Source organism: Macaca nemestrina, chromosome 7 (assembly GCF_043159975.1).
Source record: "Macaca nemestrina isolate mMacNem1 chromosome 7, mMacNem.hap1, whole genome shotgun sequence".
In the NCBI taxonomy this organism is placed as follows: Eukaryota; Metazoa; Chordata; class Mammalia; order Primates; family Cercopithecidae; genus Macaca; species Macaca nemestrina.
This window is the reverse complement of record NC_092131.1, coordinates 37,036,763-37,055,779: the sequence shown is the minus strand read 5'-3', so window position 1 is coordinate 37,055,779 and position 19,017 is coordinate 37,036,763. Positions and strand designations below refer to the sequence as shown.

Genomic DNA, 19,017 nt, shown 5'->3' with positions numbered 1-19,017 from the left:
AATTTATACTATTTTAATTCTAAAATAGTAAAATCAAAGATTACTGATTACAGATCACTATAACAGATATAATAATGAAAAAGTATGAAATATTGAGAGAGTCACCAAAATGTGACACAGAGACAAAGTGAGCACATGCTGTTGGAAAAATGGTGCTGATAGAGATGTGCTCCACAGAGGTGTCACCGCTTTTCAATTTGTACAAAATGCAATATCTTTGAAGCACCGTAAAGCTAAGTGCAACAACATACGATCCGCCTGCATTTTGCAGAGGAGGATGGTTAAAAACGCCAAATTGCCTTCTAGGAAGGTAGTGCTAATTTAAATCTCTGTCAACAGTATTGAGAGTACTTGTTTTCCCACTCTCAAACAACACTTTTCCAAAACAGGGTGTTATTGTTGTCAATTTCTTGTTCAGTGGAGTGCTGGTGGTGGTTTTCTTTTTCTTTTTTTTTTTTTAAACAAAGTCTTGTTCATCACCCAGGCTGGAGTACAGTGGTGTGATCATAACTCCCTTCAGCTTCAAATTCATAGGCTCAATGGATCCTCCTGTCTCAGCTTTCTGAGTAGCTGGGACTACAGGCATGTGCCACTACACCTAGCTACTTTTTAAAATTTTTTGTTGAGGCGGGGGTCTTGGTGTGTTGCCCAGGCTGGTCTCAAACTCCTGGCCTCAAATGATCATTCTGCCTTAGCCTCCAGAGTCACTGGGGTTACAGGCATGAGCCACTGCACCCAACTCAGTGGACTATTTGATAAAACATTCAGTAATAAGTATCAGTAATATTTTGTCCTTGACAGTAGACAGAAGTTTTCTTAAAATATTTTTAAAATTTCAGCTTTTTTAGTCCAAATTAAAGATGTTTACTGCACTAACATATATTGTGTAAGAAATTTGATCTGATTTTTCCTATTCTTTGTAATTAATTTTCACAGCAAGCAACTGACAAGCAGAAATGTTTCGTTGAAAGAGACTGAGTGCCTCCTTCTGTTACTTAATCTGAGTTAAATCAAATGATTTTCCTGTGTCTCTGAGGAAAGCTGGCGGGGATAAGAATTTTTTGGCAGGTGAGTTGAGACACCTGAGAGTAATAATGCGAGAACAGCACAGACTAGTAATATGGAGAAGAGAAGATTACAACAAACATTCTATAGAGTTGACTGCTGTTGACTTCTTCAGCATATAGATGAACTTTACTAAATACTATAGATGAATAAGTAGCTACTGATTCTGGTTCTTCTGGTTTCTCTGCTTGTCCTCCCCAAGAGATGCTTTATTTGGTAGAATTGTAAAACAGTTCAGAGTTCTTTTGTCCCTGGAACCTGAACAGTTGCATCTTTTATAACTTGCACTGTCAGTGTTAGTTGCTTTGTGTTTCAATAAAGGAAAGAAAACCTAGGGAAAAGGAAGCCATTTCCTTTGAGGTTTTAAGGGGGAAAAAAAGTTGCATTCTGCAGAGCTTTGAACAAGCCAAACAGAACCCTGAGTGCCAACTGCCCTGAGAACAGGCAGGAAGATTAGTCACAACTTTGAGAAGCTTGAATCACATATCTGGCTGTTTTCCTTTTCCTACCCCTCCTCACTCCTTGTTTGAGTATTGTCTAGACATATACTCAACAGATCTAATTATCGCAGTTGTCATCTTTAAAACTTTACATTTTGTTATAATTTTAGATTTACAGACAAGTTGCAAAGATAGTAGAGAGAGTTCCTGTATACCCTTCACCCAGTGTCCTCTAATATTAAAATGTTACATAACCAGGGTTTCAAAAAATAAGAAATTAACATTAGTGCAATACTATTAATGGACTGTAGACTTTATTTGGATTTCATCAGTTGTACTTTTTCTGTTTCAAGATCCTTCAATCCAGGATACTGTGTTGCATTTAGTATCATCTTTAATATGGTTTTCTTCTTTTCCCCTAACAGGCTGGAATTCTCTTCTTTGAGGATGTGTACAATGTATAACAATTTGTCAAATGTATCTTATGAGAAAAATTAGCAAAAGGTTTTACATCTATGATAGATACATTTTAGAGGGACAAAAGAGGGGGAGAGTATTCTGAGTATTTTTGAATAACCTAATATAGGGTAACCATTAACCTATATTAGGCTATTTTAAAACAGGTATTTTACATATGCCACATTTCATAAAATTAAATAATTCTAAGATGAAAAAGACTAGACCTCATTTATGACAGTATGGACACCTGTCTCTTGGCTCCCTGTATAATACTGGTTTTCCTCATTTATAAATTGAGGCTATGAGACAAGTACACAGCCATATTATAAGGTAGAATATGACTAATCCCTTATGTGTCATAAAGTGCTCAGGAATTGGAAGGAGGATGTAATTATTTCCTAGAATGCTTTATGCAGAGGATATTCATACATTCAGAACCTTTACTATGTGCTGAGCAATGTGGTAGGCCTTATGGTGGGACCTTTATGAGGTTATTTGTGCTGGAATAGCGTTTCCATAATCTTCCCACTGGGCAAATGAATCTTTGTTCTGGGGAAAAGATTGTTAAGAGAATGTCTGTTCTTGGATGTAGTGTTTTGCTCTGCTTAAGTATTCTAATTTATTTAACACATTAAGGGTTTCTGAGCGAGTTATTTTTTAACTTCTGAGAATATTATTTATAACATTCCTGGTATATATCTAGAATGGTTAAAATAAATGATGTAAAAACAAACAATTCAGAAAACCTAAATAAACCAATATCATTTTCACTCAGCAGTATTTATACCACAAAGATACATTACACATAATTTCCACAAGCCTCACAGACCCTTATGACCCTCATAACAAAACTGAAATGAACTTGGATAGGGAATAAAGAGGAATTTTGGGTTGTTTTTGGCATTTTAGTAACGAAATCCTCAATTTCATATATATTTGATTTATATATCAAGCAATCCTTCCATCTGAGCCTCCTGAATAGCTAGGACTACAGATGTGAACCAACATGCCTGGCTAATTTTTGAATTTTTGTAGAGATAAGATCTCCCTATGTTGTCCAGGCTGCTAAAGATATTTTTAAAGTAAGAATAAAGATAGCTAATCTTAACAAAAATATGCTTTGATATCAAAAATCTTACTTTACTCCCTTAATGTCACAGGAATTTTGAAGAATACCAGGATGTGTTATTGAAAAATACACTTAAAATACTTTAAATACACTTGAAGTGATCTTTTTTCAATTTCTGAATATGAAGATTTTCAAATGTACAAGAAAATTGAAAGAATGCTTCACCTAGATTCCACTATTTTGAACCTTTTTGAAAAATCACATTTGTTTCAACTATATAAAGATGCATGGTATTTCTCTGTACATACTCTGTCTCTCTCACACACATATCTGACTCAGTTGACAGTATGTTGCAAACATTATGACACATCACCCTCTAAATGCTGCAGGCAATATTTTAAATTTGTCTGTTGGTACATTTGGAGGAGGAGTTGTTTTTCAAAATATATGTTGGGATAGGTGATTCTGATGGCCATTCCAAGTTAACAGTCACTGTACTGGGAGGTCTGTTATTTGTGAATGCCTGAAAACATGTTATTATTTCCTACTTAGGTTCTAGTTTAACTCGTCTCCCTTTTTCAGCAGTGAAGAAATTGCTGAGTAACTGATTCGGGCAATAATTTATACTTTTATGGTATTGATAATAATATAACTTATATAGTGCTTTTTACCCAGTATAGTATATTTCTGGAGCATTTCACCCTTAAGTTAAAAATCCTTTGTTAAGTATTTGTCATGAAAATAATACGAGTTGTAGAAATTATTCCAGACAGTAGTTAAGTATATATACTCCAAAATAAAAGTCTGCTGTTCTCTATCATCCACCCTACCAGTTCACACGCCTCAGAGATAATGGTTGTTACCTCTAGGTAGTGTATATATACAAACATATATTCATATATGTATGTACTCGAAACAGCCAATGGGGTTATACTGTGTTGCAGGTTCCACTGAAGTACATGTAACTCTTCTTCATTTTTTGAACCATTTGTAGAGTAACTCGTTGTATAAATTATTAGTTCCCTGGTGGGGGACATTTAGGTCATTACCTTTTTTTTTTTTTTTTGCTAGTACAAACAATGCTGGGCAACGCATTAGTGAACACTTACGTATATAAGACTTGTGGGATTTGTAGCATTAGTTTATAAAAATTACTGGGTCAAATGGTATGCACATTTAAAATCAAACTAGATGTTGACAAATAATACCTCAAACAAATCTACCAATTTATATTCTCTCCAGTATGTGAAAGGATCTGTTTCCTTTTGTTTGTACCAACATTGGTTATTATGAATCTTTCTCAATGTGGTAGTGTAAAATGTCATCTTGTTTTAATCTATGTTTCCTTAATCATGAATTCTTTATCTTTTCATGTGCTTAGTAAACACACACACATCTTTTTTCTTTTAACTGCCGTTTGTATATTTTGTCCTTTTTTGACACGTTTTTCTAAGTGATTTGTGAGAGTTATTTGTATATATAAAAATTAGTTATTGTGGTTTATTAAAGATTTCCCCTATTTTATTATATAATCTTAAAATATATAGTATTCACATTTACCAATTTTCTCCATGCTATAAAATTCTCCCATATTAAAGGTTTGTAAAAAATTCATGTTTTCATCTAATACCTATTAAAGGCTTGTAAGAAAAAAATTCATGTTTTTGTCTAATACCTATTAAAGATTTTTTTAAAAATTCATGTTTTCTTCCAATACTTTTAAAATATGGCAATAAATTTGCATGATTAAAAACCAACAAAACTCCAAAAGATGATGAAAGGTTCTCTACCTGCACATGATCCTCCTTTTGTCTACTCGTGTACCACCTCCCACAAGAAACCACTATGAACAGTTTCTTGTGAATCCCACTGTAGCATAAAGATGAAAATTCGAATATATCTGTCTGCCTGTCCCCTACCATACTAGTGTATATACTGGTTCCCCCACCCCCAACTTAATATATCTTAAACATCTGTCCATCGGTAGCTAAGGGCTTCTTGAGTTATTTATTTATTTATTTTGAGACGGAGTCTCGCTGTGTCCCCCAGGCTGTAGTACAGTGACGCCATCTCGGCTCACTGCAAACTCCGCCGCCTGGGTTCACGCCATTCTATTGCCTCAGCCTCCCTAGTAGCTGGGAATACAGGTGCCCGCCACCATGCCTGGCTAATTTTTTGTATTTTTTAGTAGAGACGGGGTTTCACCGTGTTAGCTAGGATGGTCTTGATCTGACCTTGTGATCCACCCGCCTCAGCCTCCCAAAGTTCTGGGATTACAGGCGTGAGCCACCGTGCCCGGCCTTCTTGAGATATTTTAATAGTGAATAGTATTCCATTGCTTGGATGTATTATTTAACCTGTTGCCTGCTGACAGATTTTTTTTTTAACTGCCGTTGCTAACACAAAACATGCTGCAGTAAATAATTTGCACAGTCATTTCACATGTGTCCACGTATATTATTAAGATAAATTCCTATACATATGATTGCTTTGTCAAAGGGTTAATACTTCTGCAGTTTTGAAAGATACTGCCTAGGCTGGGCACTGTAGCTCACCCCTGTAATCCCAGCACTTTGGGAGGCCGAGGCAGGCAGATTGCTTGAGTCCAGGAGTTCGAGACTAGCCTGGTCACTATGGGGAAACCCTGTCTCTACAAAAAAATTACCTGGTCACGTTGGCATGTGCCTGTAGTTCCAGCTACTTGGGAGGCTGAGGTGGGAGGATTGACTGAGCCTGGGAGGTCAAGACTATAGTGAGCTGAGATTAGCCTGGGTGACACAAAGTGAGACTGTCTCAAAAGAAACAAAACAAAACAAAACAAAAAAACCTACCAAATTGCCCTCCAGATATTTTAAAATAAACCTTGTTTTAGAATGCATAGAAAAGTCTCAAAGATAGTGCAGAGAGATCCCATATACACTGCATCCGATTTCTCCTCTTGTTAACATCTTAGATTACTGTGGTGCATTTGTCACAACCAGTGAGCCAATAGTGATACATCATTATTAACTTAAAGTTCATACTTTATTCAGATTTCTTTAGTTTTCACTTAATGTCCTTTTTGTGTTAGGTTCCATCCAAAACTTTTGATTTTAATTTATTTATTTTGAACTAGTCACCTTATATAACTAGCTTATTCCATTTTATTTTATTTTATTTTATTTATTTTATTTTATTATGTTTGACACTGGATCTAATTCTCTCATCCAGGCTGGAGTGCATGGTGTGATCATGGTTCACCACAGCCTCCACTTCTCTGGGCTCAGGTGACCCTCCCACCTCAGCCTCCTGAGTAGCTGGGCTGTAAGCACACACCCCACCACGCCTGGGTAATTTTTGTATTTTTTGTAAAGACAGGGTTTTGCTATGTTGCCCAGCTGGTCTTGAGCTCCTGAGCTCAAGCAGTCCACCCATGTCAGCCTCCCAAACTGCTTGTTGGGATTACAGGCATGAGCCACTGCTCCTGGCCTGAACTAGTTTATTCTTACATTGTTGTGTTGATTTTAAAGACATTTTCAGATATGCAATTATATTTGTAAATAACAGTTTTCACTTCTGTTTTTTTTTTTTTTTTTAAACTTGAGACTGAGTCTCACTCTGTTGCCCAGACAGGAGTGCAGTGGTGCGATCTCAGCTCACTGCAACCTCCGCCTCCTGGATTCAGGTGATTCTCCTGCCTCAGACTCCCCAGTAGCTGGGATTACAGGTGTGTGCCACAACGTCTATCTAATTTTTGTATTTTTAGTAGAGATGAGGTTTTGCCATGTTGGCCAGGCTGGTCTTGGACTCCTGACCTCAAGTGATCTGCCCGCTTCAGCCTCCTAAAGTGCTAGGATTACAAGCATGAGCCACGAAGCCTGGCCTGCTTTTTTATCTTATGTAATTGTTTTGCATAGTACTTTTACATCTTTATGTCTGTGTTAAATAATGTTGAAAATGAAGACAGCCTTGTCTAGTTCCTTACTTTAATGGGAATTCTAGTGTTTTGCTGTCAAGCATACTGTTTTTGTTTGAAAAATAGATTCTTTTTCCCCCCATTTTACAGAAATATTTCTCTATTCATTTTCTAGTGACTTCTGGTCATTCAGTATCAGACTAATATTTACCTTTGTATTCTGAGGGCTCACAAATCTCACTTACCTCATCTTTTTTTTTTTTTTTTTTTTTTTTTTTTGTTTAATGTAGCTCATCTTTGGTTGCCCTGAACTGTATCTACTCAGGTCTTTTTATTTGCTTCTCTTAATTTTGTCACTACACTGCTTAAACATTATTAAAAATATCAAATATTTATTGTGGTGTTATATACCCATGCACCATATGCTTTCATATGTTCTCATTTAATCCTCATCATAGCCTTGTGAGATGAAGATACTGTAAATCCCCCTTTACAGAGGACAGAGGCTCCTAGGGGTTAAATCACTGGCTCATGTTTACATAGATTGCCCCTGCCATTTTTTCCTTTTGACCTCAGGATCACCGCCTTAGCCACCTTCCATCACCCTCCACCATCATACAAGATGCTTCTTTCGGATTAGTCTGCATTTGAAAGCCTACCTGTGATTGATTTGACATGAACTGAGCATCTCCTGATCTTTTTCGGTGTGTTCTGGATTCAGACCTCTCAGAACTGTCCTTCCCATCTCCATCTAGTTATATCCTTAATCTTGGCTCTCCTTCTTGATCAACATATTATGTGAATACAGTGGAAGTCCATTTAGTATAGTGTTCTCCCAGGGATTTAGTTATGGTTCTTGTATATACTTAAAGTGAGATAATTTGTCTCACTGATCATTTGGGGCCAGGGTTAGTCTTGTTCTATGGCACACATTATAAATGAATTTCATTAAACTTTTATGTGCTTTCACTTACGGGTCTAATGTGGGGTTCTTTCCTTGCTGTGCTTGTATCAGATACTCTTGCCATTGCTCCTGCCGTCACACCTCCTCCTTCACTCTTGCTACAGAGATGCAGCATTTACAGTCTGTGTATATCCGGTCCATTCCAGTTCATTATGAACAAAATTTGTACTGTAGTCCTCATGAATATGTAAATAGCAGCAAGAGAAGCAATTGCTGCCACTTAGCTGCATGTTTCAAGGAATGTAAAACCTCTTTTGGGAGATTTTAACCTAACCTTGAAACAACAGTGCTGTGGGCCTGTAGTGGGTAGAAACCAAGGGGGTTTTAAACCTCCCATAATGCACACGACAGCTCCCCACACCAAAGGATCGTCTGGCTTAAAGTGTCAACCGTGCCCACAGCGAGGAACATTGCCCCAGAGTTTACCTTCTCAGTGGGTGTGGTGTTACCCTCAAGGGGGCAGAAATTAGCTCTTGAAGGATGCATGTGTGAGAAAAATATCTTACTCTTTTTACATATAAAGTACAGATGTGCATGCAGCACATACAACTATGCAGTGTATCTGGTATTAAAATTTCACAGGGAGCATGGTTAGGAAAAGAATGTCTGAAAAGGCTACTTAGGAGGACAATAATGAAGAAAATGGGTGAGAAACACTGCATTGGAGGGAGACAGTATAGTTTAGTGCTTAAAAACGCAGGCTGTGGAGTCAGACTGGGTATCGCTTTACTTTCTGCTGCTTACCAGCTGTGGGCATATGACTTCATAGCCTCAGTTTTCTCATCTTTAAAATGAAGATAATAACAGTACTTTCTTTAAAGGATTGTGGCAACATAATCCAATGTATGTAGTACTTGGTAAAACTAAATTTGTCATTCTCCTCAGAAGCTCAAAGAGAGAAAGGATCATGTTTATTTCTGTATTATCATTCCTTAGTAGAATATCTGAGACTTAATAGGTGTTCAGTAAATTGTTGCATGAATGGATCATGCTCCTGTTCTTTAAGTGTGTCTTAGTTGCCTTTATGGTGGTGGTAGGATATGCTCTTCTACATTTTTAAATTTTTTTCTGTTAGGCATCTTTCACATTTACTTCACTTTAAATATAGTATGTTAAACATGCGTAATTGTAGTACTTTTGTTTAAAGGTAGGAATGGATTATACAGCATGCAACACCATCATTCTGTTTCAAGCAAATTGAGCTCAGGGCAAGTGTGATGGAAATGATATATGGGTTCTGGTAATGCTCTTATGAGAGCTAATATACTTTTTAAAGTTTATATGTCTTACTGATTTTCGTTCTCTTTTTTTTTTGTGGAGCAGGGGATGGTGTCTCACTCTGTTGCCCAGGCTGGAGTGCAGTGGTGCAATCTTGGCTCCCTGCAACCTCTGCTTCCCGGGTTCAAGTGATTCTCCTGCCTCAGCTTCCCGAGTAGTTGAGATTATAGGCGTGCACCACCAAGTCTCACTAATTTTTGTATTTTTAGTAGAGACGGTTTCACCATGTTGGCCAGGCTGGTCTCGAACTCATGACCTCAAGTGATCCTCCCACCTTGGCCTCCCAAAGTGCTGGCATTGCAGGCATGAGCCACTGCACCCAGCCTGATGTTCATTCTTGTGTTAGGAATTCAGCTTGCGGTTTCTTCTACTAAATGTTAGTAAAACAGAAAAGAATATAAGCAAAATAGTTTTTGATCTATTTTTTTTTGTGTATTAATATTTCATTTAAAAATATTTATTTTTACTTAATTCTCGTAGTTTGACTCTTCCTTTGGCCTAATACTTCTGTTATTGAATTATTTTGATTCTTAAAAGCCTTGTGTTGTTGCTTATTTTGTGCTTGCTTATTATACTACGTCTATAAGCGTATAGTTATACTTTTATATAGGAACAAGGAGAATCTCATTGTTTTTAATGTATTTGCTCATAAGGTAATCCCATTAAATGTATCCTGAACTGGCATTTTGTGAGGTATGTTAAAACAATAACCTAGCTGTTATTCTTCGGAATTGCAATGTCATGTTGACAGAATTTGTTAATGAATGCTTTTACTTATTGTGAATCCTGAAAAACTGTTGCAATAGAATGTATCAGAAACAAATGGGAGAAAGAGATAGGTCAAGCTATTTAAGCTGGACTTGCTATGAGACAGCTGTGGTCCTCATATTTACCATCTAGAAATTCAGTGTTTATCAATTTACTTAGGGATTTACTTAGACTGATAAATAAAAGAGTGATTTATACAGTAAAATATTGTTACTAATTTACAAAAGGAGATATTAAGATAGTTCCTAGTATAGGGCACCTTTTCCTTTCTCCAGAATGGTTAGGTTTACTCAGAAAATCACATATAAATCAAAACATTGTTAGTGCCTCTCAAGTTATATTCTTATATAGCCATTCTTTCAGTTTTTATTTTGGGAATTTTGGGGTAAAGAATGGCATGCAGTCTCCAGATGATACCAACTGGATAATACTGGGAGACAAATCTGTACCAGACTATTTAATATGCATACATACCTCTACCTTTCTGCTTTATTTTTATAACCAGCTATAATTCTGAGACATAGCAGTTTTTAAAAAAATTACACTTTTGGCTTGCTGCTACTTCATGGTTTGAGAACAGGTACCTAATCTCATCAGAAAACCATTTCAACACATAGGATAGGATGAGTTAATTTTGTATAAGGTTTTTGTGAGTCACTATTTTTATCTATAAAGTTTAGATTGTTGGGTATGTTGTGTTCTGGGGCCTATCTCTTTGTTACCTTCATTTTTGAAAAATTTCAAAGTGTGCTATCTTTAACAAATTCTTCTAGATAGGAATTGTTTGGATACCTTTTTGGGATTACATGAAAATTATTACTACTTTTGTTCTCTGCAGTAATCTAAAGATGCTTTTGGAAACTAGGGGAAAGCTCTGCTGTACATTCAGTGTTTTTTTTCCCCCTTACCGTCTTGCTCTTGTTTTGAAGCATTCTATCTCTAGTCTACCATATGACTATATGTATTTGATTATTAGGCTAGGTGCCCCCTAACCCAAAAGTATCCCTCAGCCAAGAAAGAATTCTATTATCTGACTCATTACAAAGTCTTTTGTATTACTTGCCACTTGCCCAGTTACTGTTTTTCATCCAGTTGTTTTTTTATGTGTTTGTAGCAACATGACTTGATTTTTAAACAGTTTTTAAAAATTAAGCATAGCTAATCGTAACTGTTACGAGGATTATAACTTAATAATTTGCAAGTGTTGGATGTCATAATAAATTGTTAAAGATTAAGTTAAAAAGTAGCTTATGGAGATAAGAATATGTACTTATGTGATGAGTGAAAAAAAGAACAGTTGTTCTAGTTAAGTACACATGGACATTTGGATACACAGAACTCCTAGGAACAGCATCATACATACATTCAGAAAGTGTGAGAACTCAAACTTATACTGAAATGATGATGTAGATGTGCTATGTAAACCTGGGTTAGATAACTCATAATGACTTCTGTGATGAAGAAACTTCTGTTGCTAAAAATATGTGAATAAATTGGACAAAATCATTTCATGAAATAGAGTAGAAAAGATATACGTAACATTTTAATTATGAGGACATTGACTTTCATGACAATTTATAGATTCAAATTGTATAAATGATTTTCTTTCTTTAAATAAAAGCATAGGAAAAATCCTATAATGTACATAAAATTATTTTAGTCCCTCAGTATACATCCTCACATTTATTTGTTGGGTTTTTTCTTTATCCCTTCTTTTTTATGTCTGTGCCCTTTCTTCTCATGCGTGTGTGTGTGCCTGTGCATATGTTGTGTGTGTGTATGTGTGTGTATGTATGTTTTTAAGGGACAGGGTCTACCTATGTTGCTTAGGCTGGAGTGCAGTGGCTGTTCACAGGTATAGTCATAGGACACTGCAACCTTGAACTTTTGGGCTCAAGCAATCCTCCCACCTCAGCCTTCCAAAGAGCTAGGGCTACAGGCGAATGTCACTGTACCTGGCTTCATATGGATCAAGCTGCTCATCTCTAGCTCCTGGCATAGTGACTTCTGCCCCGAGTAATAGACTCAATACCTGTTGCCAATGACTTGCATGTATTATATTTAGTCTCTTTTCAGCTGGGTGATGTGGCATAAATTTTGACTGTTACCTCCCTAAGAAGAGCATTCTATTGTAGCTAAAAATGTAAATATTAATACAAATGTAGGTTATGGAGTGACATAAACAGATTTTTAAAAGATATATACAGATTTTTAAAAAAGATAGTATCTATTATTTTTAATTATTCTATTTATATTAAAATATTTATGTAGCAGACATTTGCAGAAATATGGGTAGGTTCAAGTTCCAGTAGCTCACTTGTAAACCAGTTGCCTTTAGGGAAAATGCACTGTGAATTTGTTAAACAGGTTCCCAGCTGGCCCTCTGAAATTAGTTTGACCTTGTGTAGTTAGCTCAATAGAATATTATGTTTTGGTTTGTTTTTTTTCCTATGGGAAAGTATGCCTGAATCTCAACATTGAGAGTACTTTTCTCCTTTTCCTCTGCAGCTCCATCCTCTGAAAGGAGACTTCTAACTGGAATGCTTTACCTCAATCCCCAAAGAATACAGTGGCAAGAGGGCTAAATCCCTGGAGCCATGGCTGTTGATATCAGGCCTTTTCTGAGTCCTTTAGGGGCAGCTTGTATATGGAAAACTGTAAGCCTTATTAAAAACATTCATATTCTTTCTGATACCTCTTAATTAACATTTTCTAAATTTATAGGCAATATTTGAATACTAAGCCCTTCTTTCTCCCTTCTCCCCAACATTCTCTCCATCCACCAAAAATGAAAGGTGGGACAGCTATGGAACTGAATTGCAAACACTGCAGGAATTAACTTGCCCATTTTCTCTGGGAAAAAGCCAAAGGGGGTTTTTCTATCATTGTGAATAAGTGGAGGTGTTCCCAACTCCCCACCCCTTCAGGTATACCAGTAGAAAAGCTAAAACTTGAGGCCAATTGGCCATCTTAGAGCTTTACAAAAAAATGGTTAGTTCTTTTTCCCCTTAGTACTTTGCCCACAATGTAAACAGCCATAGGATGGACTGATTTTTAGGCAGACAGTAGAAGCTAGCACTCCTATTGTTATAAATGTTTAGTTTTCATCTCCTGAAAGAGTGTTAAGAAAAGTTAGTCCAGATATATTGATGGATGGAACTCACAATTTAGGATAGGATTAGTGTGTGTGTGTGTGTGTGTGTGTGTGTGTGTGTGTGTTTTCCCCATGTCTAGGGCATAAGGCATACTGCTTTCAAATTCTGCTAATTTTTGTCTTTATCTGCCAGATTTTTTGAGTATTATTTAATTTTTAGTTCCTTTTCTACAAGATACTATTAGCAGAACAGACAGAACTTTAAAGCCAAAAAAATAAAGTTTAAGTTCAGTTTTTCTCAATAAATATGCTAGTGATTATTTCTGCCATAGCTCACTAGGAGCACCGTTTTCTTACCTTGGTAGTTGGGAACATTCAGAGATCTCAAACCACACTAAGAGAAACATGGATTTAAGAATAATCTAGGGCCGGGCATGGTGGCTCACACCTGTAATCTCAGCACTTTGGGAGGCCAAGGCGGGCAGATCACCTGACATCGGGAGTTCCAGACCAGCCTGACCAACATGGAGAAACCCTGTCTCTACTAAAAATACAAAATTAGCTGAGTGTGTTGGCGCATGCCTGTAATCCCTGCTACTCGGGAGGCTGAGGAAGGAGAATTGCTTGAACCTGGGAGGCGGAGGTTGTGGTGAGCCGAGATCGCACCATTGCACTCCATCCAGCCTGGGCAACAAGAGTGAAACTCTATCTCAAAAACAAAAGCAAAGAAGCAAAAACAAAAAGAATAATCGAATAATCTAAATAAATTTAGTGTTTTAAATTTGGAAACAAAACTTTTTTTTTTTTTTTTTTTGAGACGGAGTCTCGCTCTGTCACCCAGGCTGGAGTGCAGTGGCCGGATCTCAGCTCACTGCAAGCTCCGCCTCCCGGGTTCACGCCATTCTCCTGCCTCAGCCTCCCGAGTAGCTGGGACTACAGGCGCCTGCCACCTCGCCCGGCTAAGTTTTTGTATTTTTAGTAGAGACGGGGTTTCACTGTGTTACCCAGGATGGTCTCGATCTCCTGACCTCGTGATCCGCCCGTCTCGGCCTCCCAAAGTGCTGGGATTACAGGCTTGAGCCACCGCGCCCGGCCTGGAAACAAAACTTACTAAACTTTTTCTAATGGCTGGATATGAAACTATAGTATATTATAAGGCAGCAAAGTACAGCTTCCGGGGAGGGACAATTGTATTTATTTGTTATACATTTATTACTAAACGTTTTGAGGAAAAACATCTAGTATAAGGAGATGTGAAGAAATGTCAACTTTTGGGTATCTTTGTGTTTTGAAAGGGTGATCTAGATGGTTTTGTTTTTACTTTCTATGATTTTTCTTACAATTAATCTACCTTTTTAAGAGAGACCGTAAGACACAGGCTTTGTGTTTGAATCTATTTTTAAATTTTTCTTTTATTGTGCTGACAGACTTTGTTCCTAGTCCCTAGTAAGTTATCTTTTATGTCAAATAGTGACATGTCTATTGAAGTTTTTATTATTTTTCTAGGGATTTTTATGGAACCAATTGCATTTTTTACAATAATCCTAAACCATTGTTTTCTAGTGTAAACTGACATTTTCTGACTGAGGGGGAAGACACCAAAAAACATAAAGGTATAATCCAAAATTGTAAAACTACTTAAAAAAATAATTATAATTATTTTGCTTGGAGAGCAAGCTAGAGGAGCTGTTTTCAGAATTTTGTTACTTTTGTTACTAAATGCCACGATGAATGTGCCTTGATTTCATACATTATGAAAGAGCAATTACTGGCCTATGTTTACTAGCAGCTAGTTTGCTTTACTGTTGGAAGAAACTGGTGGTGTTGGCAGTGATAGATTTGTAGTTGGCATGTATGAAGGAGAGGAGCTTGATGACCTTTTGTTCGGGTTGTTGGTTAGAGAAGAAAAGAATTTTTCATTTAGAGTAGAGATCAGCAAACTGTGGCCCATGGAGGTTTTTGTATGCCCCATTAGCTAAGAATTATTTTTACATTTTTAATGCTTGAAAAAAAATTCAACAGAAGTAGTATTTTGTGATGTGTGAGAATTATATGAAATTTGGATTTATGTCTATAAATAAGGTTTTATTGGAACATAGTATGTTCATTTATTTATATATCTATGGCTTCTTTTACGCTATAACAGTAGAGTTGAGTGGTTACAACAGATCATCTACAAACCGAAGTATATGTTGTTTGGCCCTAAGAGAAAAGTTTGCTGACTCCTGACTGTGTAGCCAAACTGCTCTCTAATGTCTGGTTTTGTGCCTTAGCTTCCCTATCTTGAAAATGGGAAGAATAATAGAGCCATGAGGTGATTGTGAGGGCTAAGTGAGTTAGTATACTTAAAGCACTTAAAAATGTACCTTGCACATCATAATCACTAAGTATTAGAAGTTAGTTGACATTAAGTGTTAGACTTAATTGATAATCACTTTGTAACATAGACTGGAAAAGATGCATTGAAATTCATTCTGATGGAGAACAACTACACGTGTATTAAGGAAGCAGTCTTTGGCTACAGTGTGCTTCCAGATCTTGAGCCAGTGGTGAAGGAGATAATGAAAGTTATTAATCTAAAACAAAGCCTTTACATTGCCGCACAAGGAAAGGAGTATGTATAAAAGATTGCACTTTTACCATGCAAAGTGGTAGCCATAGGGGAAAATTATTCACTTGCATTTTTAAATGAAATAATAAGGTTACCTAATGACTGTGATAATTCTGGTATGACCATTTCTGTGATGCCAAGTGGCATTTTCAAGAGTCCTATCAGAAATGTATTTGGCATCTTGAATAGCTTGAACCTATCATTCCTGGATGAAATTGCGCAATTTTTAGTGTTAAGGATAAGCTATCAGAGTTTAAGAAGACTAAACTGTGGGATAAATGGCTCGGTTTCCTAGCTTGTTTCTCAACATTTCGTTTTCTTTCCTTACTGGAGAGAAAACAAAGTGAAATATTTATCCATCTAGCTTAAAAAAATTGTGGTAAAAAACACATAATATAAAGTTTATTATCTTAACCATTTAAAAAATATTTTTTTCAGAGACAGGGTCTCACTATGTTGCCTGGGCTAGACTTGAACTCCTGGGCTCAATTGATCCTCCCCGCTCAGCCTCCTGTGAATAGCTGGGATTACAGTCATAACCACTGGGTACAGACATTTTAACCATTTTTAAGTGTACTCTTCAGTAGTGTCAGTGTTAAGAATATTCACATTGAAATTACTCAAGTCTCTAGGAAGTTCCAGACTTTCCCAGAACTTCTTGCTTGCCTTGGGCTTGAAAAAATAAAACATTAAAGTAGTCAAATTTATAGAAACACAAAGTAGATGGTGGTTGCCAGGGGATGGGGAAAGGAAGTTGTTGTTTAATAGACAGAGGGTTTCAGTTTCGTAAAATGAAAACGTTCTGCAGATAGGTTGCATGACAATGTGAATCACAATTACAGGAAGGGTTTATGATCTATTATGATCTGCTGGTAATATTATCAGCTGCTCTAGAATCAGGTGAGAGTCCAGTAAAGTAATCCAAGTAGAGTAGAGAATAAGTTTAAGTCACCAGACAGACCAGTGTGTGTCTATGCACTTTTACCCCCTTTGGGAAAGGTTAAACTGTTACAGCACAGCTGGCCTTTGTCACCCAGAAACCTCAAGAATAATCACTGACAGGGCTTATGCATTTAAATCAGATAGTGGAAAATAACTTTTGTAATTTGAATAGAAAATGCAAGTATTGTTCATCAGGTACTGGTTTCCAGTATGTAATGGTCACCTAAATTTTTATTTTGTTCTAAGTCTTTTCACTGTTCAGTGCTCTTAAAAAAGAAATTCTGAGCTGGGCACAGTGTCTCACGCCTGTAATCCCGGCACTTTGCAAGGCTGAGGTGGGAGAATCACTTGAGGCCAAGAGTTTAAGAACAGTCTGGGCAACATAGCGAGACACTGTCCCTATTTTTAAAAGGAAGTTCTACACTTAATATGTACATCTTGCACATTTCGGTGTGTTTTTGACACCCAGTTGGCCACTGCTGTTAGCAATATAATAGGAGGAGGAGAGAGTTTATTTAGATCTGTTTTAAGCATCCATAATCTTTGACTCTTTTTGTAGAGGCAGATCCTGTAGACCATTCAGTGTTAAGTACTCTTTTATCTTTTCCCATTTGGCAGAGCCATTAATATTTTCAATGAATTTGTCTAACACTGAGTAATAATGTCGGGGTTGTTGCCTTTCTATCCACTTAATTAATATGAATCATTTTTATCTTAATGTGGACTACAGTGAATTACAATGGAACTCTTATTTTTCGACATTTTACATTTGAAAATGGAATTGGCAGTGTGGTATATAGCAAAATGGGCACTGAAATAGGCATAAGAAACCTCGTATAATATTGATATCAAGATGGGTGATCTTGGCTAAATCATTCAAATTCCTGTCTGGAAATGAGAGTATTGAACTAAATAATTTCCAGGAATTCTGTTTTTTATGACAGATATTTCAGATGGAAGCCAGTGTCACACAGTTTTTGTAAATTCTCTGAAATGTATATGTGTTTATATGTATCAAAGCAGTTTGTGTTGTGTGTTTGAGAGTGGCCATTTTGCTCAGAAAAGATTATTCAGAGTACTTTTTCATAATGAATATTAGATTTTTAAAGCTTTAAATTAAACAACTGGAATTTTATTTTTTATTTTTTTATTATACTTTAAGTTCCAGGATATGTGTACACAAAGTGCAGGTTTGTTACATATGTATACATGTGCCATGTTGGTGTGCCGTACCCATTAACTCACCATTTAGGTATATCTCCTAATGCTATCCCTCGCCGCTTCCCCTACCTGACGACAGGCCCCAGTGTGTGATGTTCCCTGCCCTGTTGTCCAAGTGTTCTCATTGTTCAGTTCCCACCTATGAGTGAGAACATGCGGTGTTTGGTTTTCTGTCCTTGCGACAATTTTCTCAGAATGATGGTTTCCAGCTTCATTCATGTCCCAACAAAGGACATGAACTCATCCTTTTTTATGGCTGCATAGTATTCCATGGTGTATATGTGCCACATTTTCTTTATCTAGTCTATCATTGATGGACATTTGAGTTGGTTCCAAGTCTTTGCTATTATGAATAGTGCTGCAATAAACATACGTGTGCATGTGTCTTTATAGCACCATGACTTATAATCCTTTGGGTATATACCCAGTAATGGGATGGCTGGATCAAATGGTATTTCTAGTTCTAGATCCTTGAGGAATCACCACACTGTCTTCCACAATGGTCGAACTAGGTTATAGTCCCACCAACAGTGTAAAAGTGTTCCTATTTCTCCACATCCTCTCCAGCATCTGTTGTTTTCTGACTTTTTACTGATCACCATTCTAACTGACGTGAGATAGTATCTCATTGTGGTTTTGACTTGCAATTCTCTAGTGGCCAGTGATGATGAGCATTTTTTCATGTGTCTGTTGGCTGCATAAATATCTTCTTTCGAGAAGTGTCTGTTCATATCCTTTGCCCACTTTTTGATGGGGTTGATTTTTTCTTGTAAATTTGTTTAAGTTCTTTGTAGATTCTGGATATTAGCCCTGTATCAGATGGGTAGATTGTAAAAATTTTCTCCCATTCTGTAGGTTGCATGTTCACTCTGATGGTAGTTTCTTTTGCCATTCAGAAGCTCTTTAGTTTAATTAGGTCCCATTTGTCAATTTTGGCTTTTGTTGCCATTGCTTTTGGTGTTGTAGTCATGAAGTCCTTGCTCATGCCTATGTCCTGAATGGTATCGTCTAAGTTTCTTTTAGGGTTTTTATGGTTTTAGGTCTAACATTTAAATCTTTAATCCATCTTGAATTAATTTTTTTATAAGGTGTAAGGAAGGGATCCAGTTTCAGCTTTCTACTTATGGCTAGCCAGTTTTCCCAGCACCATTTATTAAATAGGGAATCCTTTCCCCATTTCTTGTTTTTGTCAAGTTTGTCAAAGATCAGAT

General features: G+C 36.7%; 1 protein-coding gene across 9 annotated transcripts in view; it reads left to right on the top strand.

Moving 5' to 3' along the window:
* Positions 1 to 19,017, top strand: part of LOC105494311 (pecanex 1) — a 209,971-nt gene that overhangs the window by 10,238 nt on the left and 180,716 nt on the right. The window contains exons 2-3 of one of the 9 annotated variants that reach the window (XM_011762635.2): positions 937 to 1,068; positions 12,447 to 12,595. The exons of 7 other annotated variants lie outside the window; for them this stretch is intronic. In XM_011762635.2, coding sequence (XP_011760937.2) covers positions 12,536 to 12,595 — 60 coding nt within the window. In that variant the 5' untranslated portion in view covers positions 937 to 1,068; positions 12,447 to 12,535. The remainder of the gene's footprint in view (positions 1 to 936; positions 1,069 to 12,446; positions 12,596 to 19,017) is intronic. One more of the 9 variants, XM_011762636.2, reaches the window with a different exon arrangement.